Source organism: Coregonus clupeaformis, chromosome 26, assembly GCF_020615455.1.
Source record: "Coregonus clupeaformis isolate EN_2021a chromosome 26, ASM2061545v1, whole genome shotgun sequence".
Lineage (NCBI taxonomy): Eukaryota > Metazoa > Chordata > Actinopteri > Salmoniformes > Salmonidae > Coregonus > Coregonus clupeaformis.
In genome coordinates, this window is record NC_059217.1 from 33,070,197 (window position 1) to 33,090,208 (window position 20,012).

Consider the following 20,012-nt stretch of genomic DNA (forward strand, 5'->3'; position numbering starts at 1 on the left):
GCAGCACCAGTGAGGACTTTCACCATGTTGAAGTAGTCGACTTGGTGGGACTTCCTATGGGTTAAGGTAAGATCACATAATTCCATCCAGGTCATCAGGAGGGATCAGCCAATGAATTATACTCATGAGTATGCAGGTGGCAGTAAATTGCCAACCTTGGCTTTATACCTGCTCAAACAACACACTCCAGGTGGCAGTATGCAACCTTTCAAGTTTGTTTGCCAACTCATAGAAATAGTAGAAAATTGACTACTTCAAAAAGGAGATGGCCTCAATGGCGCTGCCCATGCTCTCATGGGGAGAATCTTAATTGCATACTTCTCGCGTCCTCTCTCCTTCTCAAAATTCAAACCTCTGGCTTTCTCATCCAATGGGTTCTCCCACAGACGCCATAATGAGACAGATACAATGATGCGATGTCTAAGTCGATAGTCTGTATCTAGATGTCTCTATACTGTAGTGATCTGGCTCCCTCTAAGGGAGGAACACTAAAAATGCAAATTATTGTATATAGACAGTAACAGCTGATAGTTTGAGCATCTCTAGACCCCCTATACTTTTGAAATGGAGCCATTACTTTTTTCTTCTTTTTTTTTAAGCTATGGTAAAAGAGTCAGCCCTAATCATTCTTTTTTTGCAATATGTTATTGGGCTCATTAATGGGGGGGGGAATCATAGATAGATTGTGTCGGCATAATTCGATTTTCATTCATTTTAGAGTAGAACGTCTTTTAAAAAGAAAATACATTCTCACAGTCCTTCTATAAAAACAACTATCCCTCCCCCCCCCGGTGACCTTTTCCACCACTGCAAAAAAATAAGAATCTAGGGGAAACACTGGACTCATGCACAGACACACGCACACACACGCAAAAACTTACACGCACACACCATCCAAACATGACACTAAATTAGGTTTCTTTAATATTATAATTCTCATAATTATACTCTCAGTTATGCTATTCAACAGTTAGTTCAGTATGTACACACTGGTCATATTTCAAATGGCCTCTATTCCCCAAATAGTGCACCAGTTCTGACCAGAGCCCCAAAGGCCAGTTTCTGGGACCCAGATAAAGTCTAATCCCAGACAAAAAAAAAGCATGCTCAATACATGTGGTAAAGACATCAATCGAACTCGACCAAAACAATGGTAATGCCACACGCGTCCCTCCGTGGAGTATAGATCCAGAATCTCCTCATTGCCGGCCATCAAATTTTGTATGTGGTTATATGTGTATTTCAAACTATGTTGGGGTAAAAATCAGAGTATAATGCTGGTATGGATGTCAACCCCAATACATGTTCATATCATCATTACCGATCAACTGCATTACACTTCAAAAGACTCCAACTACCACCACCAATTTCTAAAAGCTAGCTATGCTACCAGTTTATACAAACGGGAGTTAGCATATTATGAATATTATGAATGTTATGCAGCGAAAACAGCCAAATATATCTACATCGGATTTTAGTAATCACATTATGTACAAAACACCTGCTCTTTCCATGATAGACTGACCAGTTGAACCCAGGTGAAAGCTATGATCCCTTATTGATGTCATTTGTTAAATCCAATTTAAAATCAGTGTAAATGAAGGGGAGGAGACAGGTTAAAGAAGCCTTGAGACAATTGAGACATGAATTGTGTATGTGTGCCATTCAGAGGGTGAATGGGCAAGACAAAATATTTAAGTGCCTTTGAACGGGGTATGGTAGTAGGTGCCAAGCTCACCAGTTTGAGTGTGTCAAAAACTGCAACGCTGCTGAGTTTTTCACGCTCAACAGTTTCCCGTGTGTATCAAGAATGGTCCACCACCCTTAGGATATCCAGCCAACTTGACAACTGTAGGAATCATTGGCGTTAACATGGGCCAGAATCCCTGTGGAATGCTTGACACCTTGTAGAGTCCATGCCCGGCGGTTCTTAGGGGTGCAACTCAATATTAGGAAGATGTTCCTAATGTTTTCTACATTCAGTGTACATCATGAGAGAATTTACGAATATCAACTTTGTTAGATCAGATTTTTTGAATGGGCACCAATGACGGCTTCCTTTTTCTATCCCCCACAGTCTGCGTTCCATTGATCTCTTTATGGCATGTATAAAGAATCTCTGTTGAAAGTGCTTTTAGTCCAGGAACAGGAATTGGGTCTGAGAAACTGGGGCCGAAACTAGTGCAATATATGTGGAATAGAGCACCATTTGACATGCATCCATAGTCACTTGTCAGACTCTGCTCACGTCGAGCAAATCTGAAATGGCAGCCAATTCCCTACTTTTTCCCTACTTCTGCACTATATAGGGAATAGGGTGGCATTTTGGATACAGACATCTGTTTGTCAGTCACAATCACAGACTGATCCCAAAATCATCCTCCTGCCCCCCATGGTCAGTTAGCCAGTCTCTCTCTCCGCTGTCTGTCCAGTAGATTTCACTGGGGGGTTGTGTCCAGATGGGGGGGTATGGCCCTGGGAGCGACCCCTGCTATCCTGAGTGTCTCTGGGTTGAGTCCTTTGGCCTTGGTTCCCTCCTTTACACTGGACGGAGAGGTTTTGGCACAAGGTGTGTGTGTGTGTGTGTGGGAGAGGAGACGTCAGGGAAACAGTTACGTATCCAGTAGGTCCTAGTGTGGAGGGGAACAGTTTATAGAGGACACCACAGAGGACTCAACACCCAGTCCTTTATCAAGTCACTTCCTGCTGCTGGGGTCATTTCCTGTTCCTTTCTGGGGGGCCGTGAGAGGAGGGGTTTATCATCCAGCTCCTCCTCCCATGGCTCAACCCTCTCTCCATCGAGGCGAGACAGGTTCTCCTTTCCCTCCTCCCTCTCTCCTGTCCTTCTCTAGGTGTGTGGCAGGATCATGCGGTCCTCTATCAGTGTGTTGTCGGGGCCCAGCGACTCCACACACTGCTGGATGGTTGCTATGACACCAGACAGCCGTCTGTCCAGGGCAGCCAGGTGGGGCTCGGCCAGGACGGGGTTAATGGGGTCAAAGGTCAGGGCCTGTCTCAGAGCTGAACTCAGAGCCCCTGCCCTCAGCAGGTTCAACCTGTTCCACGTAGACACACGCACCCTGACAGAGGGAGGGAGGAATGGAGGGAGGAATGGAGGGAGAGAAAGAGAAAACAACTGTTCATAAACACTAGAAATGGGTTGTGATTCCCATGAGGAAATGTTGGTATTTTCAGTGTGTGTGTCTACTCACATGCAACACTGATATAGAGGGGCCAGAATGCTTCTTTCATCCAGAGCTGCATTCCCAAAACTGCAAACAACAAAACACCATAGTAATGCATCTGAAGACAAGTTAAACCCTCACACACTTTCATAACACACACATTCTAGGACCGTGTTTCCCAACCCTGGTCCTCGAGTAGCCCCAACAGTACACCTTTTTATTGTAATCCTGGACAAGCACACCTGATTCATCTTGTCAATTAATCATCAAGCCCTCTAGGAGCTGAATAAGGCGTGTTTGTCCAGGATTACAATGAAAATGTGTACTGCTGGGGCTACTGGAGGACCAGGGTTGGGAAACACTGCCCTAGGACACACTTAGCTGATGTGTTTGTGTTCACCTCTTGGCGTTATCCAGCAGGATGAGCATGCTGGCTCCTCCATCGTCTTGGAAACTCTCGTAGTGATGTCGGTCGGCGTTGCCGATGAGGTAATCAAAGATGGCCGTGTCTATGACGTCCAGCAGTCTGGGACCGGCGTCGTACGGAGGCATCTTCTTCACTGCATCACAGTAGCTCTCATCATACTCCCATCTACACACAGTTAAAGCATTTTTTAAAAACCTTTCCTTTTGAAAAGAGATATCCCAAGTATAAGAACAGTAATGTAAACAAACATTTACATTTTAGTCATTTAGCAACTTACAGGATCAATTAGGGTTAAGTACCATAGGCAGATTTTTCATTTAATCGACTCTGGGATTTGAACCAGCAACCTTTCAGTTACTGGCCCAACGCTCTTAACCGCTAGGCTACCTGCCGCCCTCTTAAAGGATAAGTTATTTTTTACAACCAAATCTCTATTTTGGATGTAAATTGCTTGTTATAGAAGGGTCCAGACACCTTTTTTTGTGATTTCAGTTGTTTTTGAGAAACTCACCCCAAACAGAAAATGACTTCCTCATCGTCGTTGTGTAGTATGGGGGGCCTGAAAAAACATGAATTAAGGCTCCAAAAACACCAAATCTCAGTATAGTGATGCAGGTCTTTAGATGTTGTACACATGAAATTGTGTCATTCCGAACTTTATCCGCAACGTTATATTCCCTTTATTTGTTTTTTTTCAGGACCCCCATACTACACAACGACGATGAGGAAGTCATTTTCTGTTTGGGGTGAGTTTCTCAAAAACAACTGAAATCACAAAAAAGGTGTCTGGACCCTTCTATAACATGGGATCTACATAAAGAATTGAGATTTACAGTAGTTGTAAAAAACATAACTTCTCTTTTAAGGTAAAAAAATATGTTCTGAGCAAAACTTCAAGGAATAGGGCATTCAAGGAGTTGGTCTGATGGTCTGATATGATGTCATTGACCTACCCCCCTGCTTGAGGAACAATAGAGGAGCAACAGAGAACAAAAAGAGGAACCCCCCCCCCCCCCCACACACACACACTTGTGCCATGTCATGAGGATACCTGGACCACCTATTGAGATTTTTTGTTAAGTAAACCGGGTATTAAATGAGGTGAAAAGGAGACTGGAGTAGGACTTTAACATATAAGCACACACACACACCCCTACCTGGCCAGTTTGCCCTCCCTGTAGGTGCGTCCCCAGGGGTGTCTGTGTTTCTGGAGAGGCCAGACGTCTGGCAGCCAGAGAGTTACCGATCCCTCCATCATCTCTCCCTCAGCACATGCCGGTTCACTCTCTCTACAGTAGTAACACTTCCCATAGAAACAACTATTATTACCTGGAGAGAGAGGAAGGGCGAGAGACAAAGAAAGGAAGAGAACAAGGTTAACCATTTCCATTTAGAGAGAGATCCAGCCCACTGCAGCTTGAACCCAGACACGCAACATTATCTTATCAACTTTATATGGAGTGGTACGTCTATAAGAAAACATTATGGGTGGGACTGAAAAGAGCCCTCTAGTGTGTGTGTGTGTGTGTGTGTGTGTCTCACCCTGCATTAGAAAGGTACTGAGTAGCTGGTCCGTAGCGACAGGTTTGATCTCAGTCCTCAGGTTGACAAACCTCCCGACCACTAGGGGTGCTCTCCTGAAACCCAGGATCCTACAGCAGATAGATACACAGGACAGACAGTCACATACCACTAGCAACACCAGTATCCAGATGGCCAATCCCAAATCTAAAATGTATATATTTTAATGCATTAGGCCGATACGTGTGTGTGTGTACCTGTCCAGGTGAAAAGCTGCCACCTCTGCGTTGTGTCTGTCATAACCAGCATACGGCTCTCCTTCTACCACATAGTCTCTACTATACCTGGAAAGAGAGAGGGCGAGAGAGAGAGAGAGAGAGAGAGATGGAGAGGGAGGGAGTGATTGAAAGAGTTATCCTCTTACGTAAGCCACAGAGTAAACTGTGCCTAATCTGACCCAACAAAACCAGACAACATGAACACACAGATAGATGCAGACTTGGAGTAAAACAAGGACACACGTTTCACGAGTACAGCTCAGCAGCAGAGAACCAGAGGACAGTGTATGTATGTGTTCTACCTCTCTCACCTCTTGGGTTTGAAGACAACCTTCTGCCCCCCGTCCAGTACTAGTAGAGCCTTGAGCTGGGTGCCCTTGTAGCCCACATCTGCCCGTTCCACTCGGGCAGTGCCCAACGCGGAGAGGACGGCTGCCAGCTCAGGGGTCTCCTCAGGGTACACCTCCCTGGGGCCCACCCACTGGCTTGCCACCTCCCACGGAGACTGGAGGGTCTGTGTTAGCCGGGCACCACGTGAGAGAGATAGGTCTGCCTCCATCTGGTAACACACAGACATCAACATTAATACAGCACACTAGTGCCTAAAACAGACTGACTGCAGGAGGGGACAGATTTCAACATTAAAATGAGAAAGATAGAGATTGGGGGGGAGGTCAGGGAGTGATGGATGGATCCTTTAACTATTCTGAAGAAGAGAGTGGGAGAACAGACAGTAGGTTAGGCAGGGTTTGATGTTGTCAGTAAAGGGATGGTTTAAAACCAAGGATGTGGACCCAGGAGTCAGTCAGGTTTGTCTGGTTAGGGGTGTGTCTCTCTAAGCCACAATGACACAAGTACACACACACGTACAGTACACACACAGATATAAACATTGACACACACAAAGACAGCCGTACCTTGCGGAAGGCTCTGAGGTCTCGTCGACTGGCTGCGGACCCCTCTCCTCCATCCAGCAGAAAGAGTTTGGCCAGCCCTAACAGGAGTAGCACGGCAACCAGCAACACCACGCGCTGTTTCAACTTCATCTCCTCGGCAACCTCACCCACCACCACTGAGCCCTGTGTGTGTCCCCCTCTCCCCCGCCTCACCCCTGGAGCATGGCACCTGCCTCCCCCTCCAGTCGCCTCCCCCCTCACACACACTATTTAGCGGGGCAGGAGGTATGGATCGCTGTCTCACCACCAGACCAGCAGCTAGTCCTGGTCCCTAATGTATCAGCAACCACCCTGTAGAGAGAGTAGGGGAGGACAGAGAGAGGACATTAGAGATGAAAAACAGTTTGATATCAATACGAAAATGTAGACAGATATATAGACAGGAACAGCAGGAGACTAGACCCGCCAGGCAGGCACATGATAGACAGGAGCATGAAGAATTAATGTATAATTATTGGACTCAGTTCATAACAGAGTAATCTATGTGTCATTGTGGCTTAGAGAGACACACCCCTAACCAGACAAACCTGACTGACTCCTGGGTCCACATCCTTGGTTTTAAACCATCCCTTTACTGACAACATCAAACCCTGCCTAACCTACTGTCTGTTCTCCCACTCTCTTCTTCAGAATAGTTAAAGGATCCATCCATCACTCCCTGACCTCCCCCCCCAATCTCTATCTTTCTCATTTTAATGTTGAAATCTGTCCCCTCCTGCAGTCAGTCTGTTTTAGGCTGTCGCAGTGACCCTCGCCAGTCTTGTTAGGGCTGCTCCACAGCTCCAGGGATAAAAGGAATCTCCCCCAACAGAGGAGGTTTGAGCTGGGGTAAAAAACCCACGACAGGAGGACAGAGAGCAGGGCTCCTCTTGCCATATTTTTTAACTCCTGTCCATAGTATGTCTACGGACGGCGTTAAATTGATATGACGTCCATCAAAGTGTACCACTAACTACACTGAACAAAAATATGAAAGCAACATGCAACAATTTCTAAGATTTTACTGAGTTACAGTTCATATAAGGAAAAGTCGATTGAAATAAATTCATTAGGCCCTAATCTATGGATTGCACATGACTGGGAATACAGATATGAATCTGTTGGTCACAGATACTTTTTTTTTTTTATGGTAGGGGCGTGGATCAGAAAACCAGTCAGTATCTGGTGTGACCACCATTTGCCTCATGCAGTGCGACATCTCCTTCGCATAGAGTTGATCAGGCTGTTGATTGTGGCCTGTGGAATGTTGTCCCACTCTTTAATGGCTTTGTGAAGTTGCTGGATATTACATTTACATTTACATTTTTAGTCATTTAGCAGACGCTCTTATCCAGAGCGACTTACAGTTAGTGAGTACATACATATTTGTATTTATTTTTCATACTGGCCCCCCGCGGGAATCGAACCCACAACCCTGGCGTTGCAAACACCATGCTCTACCAACATCCCTGCCGGCCATTCCCTCCCCTACCCAGGATCTCTAGTGGCACAGCTAGCACTGCGATGCAGTGCCTTAGACCACTGCGCCACTCGGGAGACTATTGGTGGGAACTGGAACACGCTGTCGTACACGTCGATCCAAAGCATCCCAAACATGCTCAATGGGTGACATGTCTGGTGAGTATGCAGGCCATGGAAGAACTGGGACATTTTCAGTTTCCATGAATTGTGTACAGTACCTTGCAACATGGGTCGGTGCTTTATCATGCTGAAACATGAGGTGATGGCGGAGGATGAATGGCACAACAATGGGCCTCAGGATCTTCCTGCAGTCAGCATGCCAAATGCATGCTCCCTCAAAACTTGAGAAATCTGTGGCATTGTGTTGTGTGACAACTTTACATTTTAGCGTGGCCTTTTATTGCCCCCAGCACAAGGTGCAACTGTGTAATAATCATGCTGTTTAAATCAGGTGGATGGATTATCTTAGCAAAGGAGAAATGCTCACTAACAGGGATGTAAACACATTTGTGGACAAAATGAGCTTTTTGTGTTTATGGAACATTTCTGGGATCTTTTATTTCAGCTCATGAAACATGGGATCAACACTTTACATCTTGCGTTTATATTTTTGTTCAGTATACATAGTTACCCTTGAATTACTAGGGGTGTCCAAACTTTTGACTGGTACTGTATAGCCTATACACTACCAGTCAAAAGTTTGGACACACCTACTCATTCAAGGGTTTTTCTTTATTTTTTACTATATTGTAGAATAATAGTGAAGACATCAAAACTATGAAATAACACATATGGAATCATGTAGTAACCAAAAAAGTGTTAAAAAAATCAAAATATATTCTATATTTGAGATTCTTCAAATAGCCACCCTTTGCCTTGATGACGGCTTTGCACACTCTTGGCATTCTCTCAACCAGCTTCATGAGGAATGCTTTTCCAACAGTCTTGAAGGAGTTCCCACATATGCTGAGCACTTGTTGGCTGCTTTTCCTTCACTCTGCGGTCCGACTCATCCCAAACCATCTCAATTGGGTTGAGGTCGGGTTATTGCGGAGACCAGGTCATCTGATGCAGCTCTCTATCACTGTTTTGGGTCGTTTCTGTTGAAAAACAAATTATAGTCCCACTAAGCGCAAACCAGATGGGATGGCGTATCGCTGCAGAATGCTGTGGTAGCCATGCAGGTTAAGTGTGCCTTGAATTCTAAATAAATCACAGACACTATCAACAGCAAAGCAACCCACACCTCCTCCTCCTCCATGCTTCACTGTGGGAACCACACGTGGAGATCATCTGTTCACCCACACTGCGTCTCACAAAGACACGGCGGTTTGAACCAAATATCTTCAATTTGGACTCCAGACCAAAGGACACATTTCTACCGGTCCAATGTCCATTGCTCATGTTTCTTGAACCAAGCAGGTCTCTTCTTCTTATTGGTGTCCTTTAGTAGTGGTTTCTTTGCAGCAATTCGACCATGAAGGCCTGATTCACACAGTCCCCTCTGAACAGTTGATGTTGAGATGTGTCTGTTACTTCAACTCTGTGAAGCATTTATTTGGGCTGCAATTTCTGAGGTGCAGTTAACTCTAATGAACTTATCCTCTGCAGCAGAGTTAACTCTGGGTCTTCCATTCCTGTGGCGGTCCTCATGAGAGACAGTTTCATCATAGCGCTTGATGGTTTTTGCGACTGCACTTGAAGAAAACTTTCAAAGTTCTTAATTTTCAGTATTGACAGACCTTCATGTCTTAAAGTAATGATGGACTGTCATTTCTCTTTGCTTATTTGAGCTGTACAAATTAACATTTAACAAGGCACACCACACTTAATTGAAATGCATTCCAGGTGACTACCACATGAAGCTGGTTGAGAGAATGCCAAGAGTGTGCAAAGCTGTCATCAAGGCAAAGGGTGGCTATTTGAAGAATTTCAAATATAAAATATATTTTGATGTGTTTAACACTTTTTTTGGTTAATACATGATTCCATATGTTATTTCATAGTTTTGATGTCTTCACTATTATTCTACAATGTAAAAAAAAAAATTATAAAAGAAAAACCCTTGAATGAGTTGCTGTCCAAATTTTTGACTGGTAGTGTATATTGTAATTATTGTATTTATCATACCTTCATTCCATGTTTCTATTCTGTTTTAGACTTATTCCAATTTGTAAGTCGCTCTGGATAAGAGCGTCTGCTAAATGATGTAAATGTAATTCCCATCTGTAATAGGTCAATAAAGTAATCTGTTTCGAATACTCTGGAGGTTGCCTCGTCTCTCTAATAGGAGATAGGTGTCAGTGAAGCCACAGGCCAGCTTATTCTGGAGGTTCTACCTCACAAAGTGGTCCTTGCGCTCACCGGATTTGTGGCTTACTGATAATGACATAATATGGCAACCTCAAGCGGTTCTGCAGAGGACCTGCAATCCAGCCCATGTGTGGTCCGGAGCAGGAGGCCTAGAGTACCTGAGGGACTATGTTACCAGTTTCCCCCCAGTCAGTGATGCCCCCTGAGCCTCAGCGCCATCACATTTAGATTATACCTACACCCCGGGACATGTAGGGGCTTCCGCGGTGTCACCTCCACCTGTGGAATACTATTCGGCACCAGGTGGGGCTGCATCCCCAACAACCCAGCGGGTGTATTTTACTCCTACGTTAGAGTGCCAGGGAGTTGCAGCGCCGTGGACATCGCTGACTATGTTGTATGGAGTACAGGAAGCACGTTTTGCCAATATCGAGTACAGAGGGTCTGATTTTCCTATTGCAACAGACCACATTCCGGGTTTCCTCCAATCAGGTGAGCCCTCTCCGACAGGTTGCAGTGGAGGATATGGGACGGTCTTATGGAGTTCAGCAGCAGGAAGCTGCCTCTTCTCTCACGGCTGCTACTGAGACCGGGCAGGGACACGTCATGTTCTCAGCCCCCGCTGGTCATCAGGAGCTGCCTGCTATAGAGACTGTGCCCACTGTGCTCAGCTGGTAGAGCACGGCGCTTGTAACACCAAGGTAGTGGGTTCGATCCCCGGGACCACCCATACACAAAAATGTATGCACGCATGACTGTAAGTCGCTTTGGATAAAAGCGTCTGCTAAATGGCATATTATTTATTTATTTATTATTTATTCCCAATCCCCTCTCCACTGCTGTGTTGTCTGTGGAGACCTTAGCCAAGCGGCGCTCTGTACTGCTCAGCAGCAGCATCAGAGCCTCAGGGGGGAACTGAAGGTAAGGGCCACCCCCCCTTTTCTCAGCAGTGGGGTGGCATAACGCTCCACACCACCCACTGGCACATGAACAGTCTTAGCCTCAAGAATGTCCACTGCCATATGGTCTTGTTTAGAGCGGGTCACAAGGCGCTCATTTCTGTAGGGAAGAGAGTCCATCTGCCAGTCTCTCGACATGCCTGTATAGATCCACTGGGGGAGAGGCAGTGGTAGTTAACATACAGTTGGTGTCCTTAACACTGGGCTATGCAAGCCTTGCAACTGCATAATAGTCAACCACAACAACTGGTTGTGCAGCGCAGAGAGAAGGCCCAGCAGCACCCTCTTTCTCTGGTGTGCACCAGGTCACGGTAGAGCATAAGCCTAGTGGAACTAACAAAGGACAGACCACGGTTAATGACAGGTTTAAGCCTTTCTGCCCCTTTTGTGACTAAGGATTAGTACTTAAATAACTGCACTGACTTTTCCAAGTTGAATACTGCACAGCGGTCCTCCTGGGTCCAACAGAAGGGCAGGTGTCTCAGATGCAGACGGGGACACAAAGACAGTGACTGTACACTAAAGAAGCCCTGTGGCACATGTGGGGAGATGCACCTGAATGCCTTACATGGGGCCTCACAACAGGGTAACAAGAGTGTACTCACCATTAGCACACCCTCCAGGACAACAATCTACATGGGCCAGGCCAGCCGCTGCAGCCGGGTCATGTTGAAGGTGGTGCCTGTCCAACTGAGGAGTGGCATCAAAACACTGGATACCTAAGCGGTCCTGGATGATGGCTTTGAGAGGACCATCATCCTCCCCTCAGCAGTGGCCCAATTGAACCTCACTGGGCCGGAGGAGGTTATGTCACTCAAGACAATCCAGCAGGAGGTAGTACCACTTGTTGGATCTGTCTCTTTCCAGGTGGCTGCCTCTGCTAACCCCCGCAGGAAGCACAGAATCCAGGGGGCCTTCACTGCTGGTCAGCTTGGCATGGCCGAGCAGTCATGCACTGTCGCTAACACTGCATGCCTTCGGCAGGGTGTGCCCTGGCCTGCTTATAGGCTCCGACAACCCACACCTCATCACTCCTGTTGAGCCAGTGCGGATGGGGCCCCCGGGGGGCCTGTGGGGGTCCATACCAAGCTGGGCTGGGCTGTCCAGGACCCAGCTGCTCTCCTCATTCCCAGTGGTAAGGACACTACCATTCCCCGTGGTGGCCTCAGTGGAACAGGCGTTGTATGTGGACAACTGTCTGCCGTCTTTCTCCTCTTCACAGCAGGCCCGGGAGCTGCTGGACAAAATTAGAGCCCTGCTGGCCACAGGGGGCTTTGAGATCAGGCAGTGGGCTAGCAATGTTCCCGGGGTGGTGGCCCATCTGCCCACGGACGCCAGGTCAGAGAGCTGCCAGCTCTGGCTCACTATGGACAAGGCTGACCCCCTGGAGCGTACCCTCGGCCTCCGTTGGCACTGCCCATCTGATACCCTGGGATCAAAGCACCGTCCTGTACCCTGTTCTGAGCCCACCATGCGGAGTGTTTACAGAGTGTTAGCCAGCCAGTATGACCCTTTGGGTTACATCATCCCCTTCAACCACCAGGGCCAAGGTGCTGCTACAGACACTGTAGAGAAGGGAGACAGGCTGGGATGAACCCATTACCGACAAGCTGCTCTATGTGTGGCAGTCCTGGGAGCAGGAACTACCTCACCTGATGGATATAACCATGCCACGCTGCTACACACCAACCGGTGTCGACTAAAGCAATTGTACACGAGAGGGCATGCTAAAATACTTTTTTAGCACGGCTGTGCTGCGGTATGTCTACCGTCTACCGCCTCGTACCTATGCTTTGTATTCAGGACATAAAGTTAATTTCTTTGCCACATTTTTTGCAGTTTTACTTTAGTGCCTTATTGCAAACAGGATGCATGTTCTGGAATATTTGTATTCTGTACAGACTTCCTTCATTTCACTCTGTCATTTAGGTTAGTGTTGTGGAGTAACTAATATGTTGTTGATCCATCCTCAGTTTTCTCCTATCACAGCCATTAAAGTCACCATTGGCCTCATGGTGCAATCCCTGAGCGGTTTCCTTCCTCTCCGGCAACTGAGTTTGGAAGGACACCTCTATCTTTGTAGTGACTGGGTGCATTGATACGCCATCCAAAGTGTAATTAATAACTTCACCATGCTCTTTGCAAGGCATTGGAAAGCCTCCCTGGTCTTTGTGGTTGAATCTGTGTTTGAAATTCACTGCTCGACTGAGGGACCTCACAGATAATTGCATGTGTGGTACAGAGATGTAGTCATTCAGAAATCATGTTAAACACTATTAATGCACACAGAGTGAGTCCATGCAACTTATTATGTGACTTGTTAAGCAAATGTTTACTCCTAAAGTCATTTAGGCTTGCCATAACAAAGGGGTTGAATACAAGATATTTCAGCTTTTAATTACATTTGTAAACATTTCTAAAAACATAATTCCACTTTGACATTATGGGGTATAGTTTGTAGGCCTGTGACAAAATCTCAATTTGATCAATTTTAAATTCAAGCTGTAACACAAAATGTGGAATAAGTCAAGGGGTACGAATACTTTCTGAAGGCACTGTAACTGTGTTGACAGTCATTGATCTACAAGTAATTTTGCATGCCGAAAAACCCTAGGGAATTTGCTAGGTTATTGTTATCTATCGATGAATCGTTAGATCCCTAAAAACTATGGATTCCAGCTCCCACTGAAAACTCTAACAAGCACAGGTACACATTAAGCATTAAATAATGGATATTTATAAAAGTATTGAGGGGGTGGTGCACGTTTGAAGTCACTAACTTTGGAAAACAGTGGATTATGCGGCGCAATTTGACAGACGTCACCTAGATTTAAGCTTTTATCAAAAACTACAGATTTCAGCATCCAAAGAATAGAACACAGTTACACAGGACAAACATGGGTACAAGGCAAGCATTAAATAAATGGCCATTTTTACAAGTATCGACTGATAGTGACTCTGCTGTTGGCGGTACACTCTGATGGACGCCGTATCAATTTAACACTGTAGACATACTATGGATTTAATAATTCAGACTTAGATACCAATTCTTGGTATATAGTCTGAAACAAAGCACTGCAAAATCGTGGGAATTTTCCTTACAAGCCAGAATGTTCAATAAAATTACATTTGAACAGCAAAGTATTTTTTTTTAGGGTTGTACCGACAAAAAAAAAATCTTGGTCGACCGAGAGTCGTCCTCTTCTTTCGACCAATCGATTGGTCGAAATGTTTAAACTTATTTTTCCATATATAGACACACCCCCTATGTAACGAAAAGGCACTACAGCACAGTAAGTGTTTATTGCGCTGTCCATGCTGAAGATGCAACATCATTTTCAGCCATTTCGTTTCTTACTTGTTTCTGACTGAAAAGTTGTTACCGAAATCCCTAATTAGTTTAAAAAAAACATTCCCTATTCTCTCAACCCTTGCTCTCTTTACGTGAAACATGTACAGTGCCATGCAAAATTATTCACCCCCCTTGCCGTTTTTCCTATTTTGTTGCATTACAACCTGTAATTTAAATAGATTTTTATTTGGATTTCATGTAATGGACATACACAAAATAGTCAGCTTTACAGCTTTATGGTGGTTATACAAGGCTACTAATAAAAAGCCTACTAATGATAACGACATGACTTATTATTATAATGATGATCATAATAATAATTGTAATAATAACAATAAGAAGGAGACCAAGAAAAAGGAGGGTATAGGAACGAGAGCTGTGTCCATATTATGTGTGACAAACAGGTGCCGTTAGATTACACAATTATTTTTCTGCCTGTTTGGAACAGTGTAAACATCACTAAATAAATGATAAGTAATACCAGTCTGTTAAAAAGAAAAAGAAAAAAGGAAACCCTTTATTATAGCAAATCAAAGACTAAAAACAGCCAAATCTGTGAAATTGCCTTATCCGACATTTTGCAATTGCATGAGGCTTGGTGCTCACGGAATCAGTAGGCTATTAAACAAACACTCAAACAGGCAACAGAAGCAAGATATGACTTATTTCTGTAGATATATACGGAAGATTTATAAAGCAAGGCACATTTAACAGTTAGGCTATTGATTATATACCTAATTAAGTTTGGGTTTCCTCTCTCCTCAATTTTCTTAGACAATTAGGCTAAGGCTGTTTCCTCATCTCTGCTGCCTCCACCGCATTGTTCTCAATCCCAATATGCTGGTTATCTTTGCTATTGTGCACATAGCAACATAGGGAAAGGTGCCAATTCTACTGCGCACTGAAGATTGTTTCAGAACCGCGGACAGTGCGGGAGAAAGTGCATTTGTTATAAAATAGATTTATTAGTGTTGCACCATTATTTGTACATAATATAACCATATACAATTTCAGTATCACATGTCTTAGAGTGATGGACTGTGCCATCCCTGTGGCCTCAGCAATGGATATATTTGCAACTGCTCAAGTAAAGAAATATCAGTCGACCAACAGCCACACAATCGACCACACACTCAACCAGTCGACTAAATGGGGTCAGCCCTAATTGTTTTACCCAACTTTGTAGAGCGCGGGTACTGAAGTTGAAATTTCTTACACATGCGCAAAACCATGTAAACACCCGTTAGTATGCATGCATCACGTGCATGTATACTGAACAAAAATATAAATGCAACATGTAAAATGTTGGTCCCATGTTTCTTGAGCTGAAATAATAAGACCCCAGAACTGTTCCATATGCACAAAAAGCTTATTTCTCTCAAATTGTGCGCAAATTAGTTTACATCACCTGAGTGAGCATTTTTCCTTTGCCAAGATAATCCATCCACCTGACAGGTGTGGCATATCAAGAAGCTGATTAAACAGCATGATCATTACACAGGTGCACCTTGTGCTGGGGACAATAAAAAGGCCACTAAAATGTTCAGTTTTGTCACAACACAATGCCACAGATGTCTCAAGTTTTGAGGGAGCGTTCAATTAACATGCTGACTGCAGGAATGCACACCAGAGCTGTTGCCAGAGAATTGAATGTTCATGTCTCTACCATAAGCCGCCTCCAATGTCGTTTTAGAGAATTTGGCAGTATGCCCAACCGGCCTCACAACCGCAGACCATGTGTAACCACGCCAGCCCAGGACCTCCACATGGTCTTTATTTTTGTATTTTTTTCCCCACCTTTATTTAACCAGGTAAGCCAGTTGAGAACAAGTTCTCATTTACAACTGCAACCTGGCCAAGATAAAGCAAAGCAGTGCGATAAAAACAACAACAACACAGAGTTACATATGGAATAAACAAAACGTACAGTCAATAACACAATAGAAAATCTATATACAGTGTGTGCAAATGTAGTATGTTATGGAGGTAAGGCAATAAATAGGCCATAGTGCAAAATAATTACAATTTAGTATTAACACTGGAGTGATAGATGTGCAGAAGATGTGCAAATAGAGATTCTGGGGTGCAAATGAGCAAAATAAATAATGTAATTTTTTTTTTTTTTTTAAGGTATCTGTGACCAACAGATTCATATCTGTATTTCTAGTCATATTTAATCCATAGATTAGGGCCTAATGAATGTATTTAAATTGACTGATTTCCTTATATGAATTGTAACTCAGTAAAATATTTGCAAATGTTACTTTTATATTTTTGTTCAGTGTACTTCTGTCTTGATTGCCAAACACATAGACCGCCATTAAGAAGTCGGTTTAATAATAATTTCCTGTGGACATTGTCTCATGTCAACCAGCTGAAGGAACAACACCACGGATAAATCTGTAGAGTAAGTTCAAATATAATTTTATTCAACATTCGTGATAGACAAGGGACGTTTGTTTTTTGTTCCGATGTAAATATGTGTGGCGTTGCCTACACAATTGATGGCATTGCCACGTTTCGCGACTAACTATGGACAGGAGTTAAATTGTTTTGCTAAGCTTCTCTCAGACTCTCATACAGACAGTCAGGCAGGCTTAGCTCTCCAGAACTGAAGGGTGTATAGCTACCCAGCGCTTGAGTTCTCAATCAAAGCCCTATGGATGACAGCTGGATCAGAGAACTACAATCCGAATGTTCTGTTGTAACGTTTCGGAACGTTAATAATCCTCCCTTGCGATACTGTTTTATATGAATATGAAAGTTAAGTTCCAATTGTTTCCAAAACTGTATCGGGTGCGAGGCGTATTTGCATTTAGACAGAGCATTTGGGCAGCGTAGGGCTATCTTCCTCACACGGCTAAAGGCATTGTCCAATGGCTCAATGTAATGAAATGGAATTTGAGTCATTATGAATAAGGATAAAGTCAGGTTCAGCTGAAATGGATGTTTTGATCGGTAGGTAATGGGTGTTTTCAGGACAAAGATATTGATCAGATGTCATGTCCATAGATGGGGGTTGTTGTGCTATTTGGGGCAAATATGCAAACTACCTGCAAATCAATGGGCCTGTATAACAATGGATATGCCATCTTAAGTAACATAAGCATACTACAACAGTATCCAACTATTTAAGCTCTCCACAACTCAAAGTACAGATTGTCCTACCTAATGACTTGAGCACCATGTCCTTGCCATAAATATGTCGAAGTGCCACTGTCAATGTCACAGAATCATCATAGCCAACAAAAACGTTTCCAAAACAGGTTGTGTGACAGTCAGCTGGAATAAGCATAATCAACAACATCAATCATGTTTCCTTCAAATTAAAGGACTCACTTGAAAGCTTCACTTAGGAAGCCCAACATATACACATGAAACTGAACCAGAATCTGGTCTTACAGGAGATGTTGATATGAATCGCCATATCAACGCGACAACGCCTCCTGTAAGACCAGATTCTGGTTCACATGAAACCGTCTTGCTGAAAATGAATGAAAAACGCATACCAGAAACTGAGGACAACCTGTGAATTAACGTTAACGTTAGCTGGCTAAGTTAAACATCTGTCTAGCGGTGGCCACGCAGGCAGGAATGACTCGAGCTGCCTTCCACACAATCGGTATTTCATGGGACCAACAACATAGGCTAGATAGCCTTCTAACTAACTTGCTGGTTGGTTGGTTGGTTGGTTGGTTGGAAATTGCAAAGGCCCACACAAAGACAGTAACGTTACAGTATGGTTTAGAAACTGTGGCCCACAGCTAGGTAGCCATCTACTCTGTAGCTAACGACGTAGCCCATTCATACTAGACGCTCACTACCTTTAATATATTAGCTTGGGTTCTAACTAGCAAGCTCCAGCAATGCAGTAATTTACAGTACTAACGTAGCTACTGTACCTAGCTAGTTATAGTGATAGTTGACGAACTACATCGATATTTACCACATCAAAGCTCGCGTAGATTGCTGACAAGCGCTAGCTAGTACTGTACCTACCTAGCAAACAAGCTAGTAGTAGTAGGACCTACCTAGCGAGCAAACTAACATCAGTCATTATCAAGCATCTATGAATATGATTAATGAATAGCTAGCTTGCCTACGTTAATTGTAAAGATGTGCCTTTAGCTAGCTGGTAAGTCTGATAAATGGCTTACCTTTTACGATTACAGCTTACGTTACTGGATGTCAAACGACACTGCACCAGTCAGTGTCTGCTTGGTATTTTGTGTGGAACTGTGTATTCACCAATAGGCTGTCAAAAAGGGCATTGCTCTCCTTTCCTTCGATTCCTCCTAGCTTGGCGTTTACACTTCTGAAACATTTCCTCAAGCACGCCGCCACCTAAATCTTAAAGTGACCAGGACCTATTTAATTGTAGACTAAATGTATTCAACATCATGGGGTTTAATGTCACGTTTCGATTTAGACACCAGGTTGCGCTGTTGTATTATAATGAACAGTCATCATTATGCATTTATCACAGAAGTAATGCACATCACTGCATAACCTTCCTTTCAAAATGGAAGCAGACATAATAATAATAATATGCCATTTAGCAGACGCTTTTATCCAAAGCGACTTACAGTCATGCGTGCATACATTTTTGTGTATGGGTGGTCCCGGGGATCGAACCCACTACCTTGGCGTTACAAGCGACATAGGCCTACTTCTCTAGGGAGTCTCCCAGTAAAAATGGTTGCAGCTCAATAAATCCTGCACACCTTGGTTGAAGAGAGGTCTGTGAAGAGAGGTCTGTGTAAACCCTAGAGATCTCAGATCTGATGTGTGCGTGTGTGCATGGTGGTGTACGTGTAAACCATGCATCTCTGTAGATGTGAACCATTATAGCATAACGATCTAAAGTACATGCTGTGTGTGGTGTGTTAACTATTACAGCATATGGATCATGTGTGTGCATAAAACTGCCTGCCCAACAGAGGTCTCCTGGAGTGTGTTTGTCTGTAGTGTCACCATTATAGGCTTGTCTTAATCACTGCAACAAGTTAAGTTCAGCTGGGGTTTCAAAACAGCCGTTTTTCCCAAACACACACACGGAATACAGCCAAGACATTGATGGCCCAATCAATGCCAGCACACAGCACAAAGCATGTCTTCGTAGCCCGCTCTGACCAAGTGTGTGTAAGGGGGCTTCTAGGGTCATACATATAGTTCCTGCTGAGCACCAAAACACACCCAAGAAGCCCTCTCCCCGTCCAGCTGCACATATCTGCTCTCAGTAGGTCAACACTGTGGAATCCACAGCTGCATGTCAATAATCTAAAATGCCCTCCTCTGCTTCATGTCAGTAGTCTACATTAGCCTCTCCAGGCAGAAGCTGCATCTCAATAGTCTAAGTGAAAGAAGAACTGGACAGGTGAAAGACATTTCCCAGTACCCCTTATTGCTTTCACTAGTCTTGTGTTTTCAGATCCCTGTTGACAGAGGAAATAAGGAAAGAATGCCACTTTAGATTGAGATGCAGCCTCTGCCTGGGTTCTCCAGTGTCCTACACAACACAGAGATTGCCCAGGGTTTAATAGAAACACTGTCGCCACTC

The 20,012-nt window shown here is 44.2% G+C and overlaps 1 protein-coding gene across 1 annotated transcript; it reads right to left on the minus strand.

The window, feature by feature from the left end:
• Positions 1-2,466: 2,466 nt before the first annotated feature.
• Positions 2,467-18,813, minus strand: LOC121540199 (glycosaminoglycan xylosylkinase-like). The gene is made up of 9 exons (XM_041848887.1): positions 18,610-18,813; positions 6,329-6,658; positions 5,723-5,970; positions 5,391-5,477; positions 5,155-5,264; positions 4,770-4,941; positions 3,586-3,777; positions 3,213-3,272; positions 2,467-3,080 (listed from the first exon to the last, which is right to left on the minus strand). The coding sequence occupies exons 2-9, from the start codon at positions 6,455-6,457 to the stop codon at positions 2,849-2,851; spliced, it is 1,230 nt and encodes a 409-aa protein (XP_041704821.1). The 5' UTR covers positions 6,458-6,658; positions 18,610-18,813; the 3' UTR covers positions 2,467-2,848.
• Positions 18,814-20,012: the final 1,199 nt, after the last annotated feature.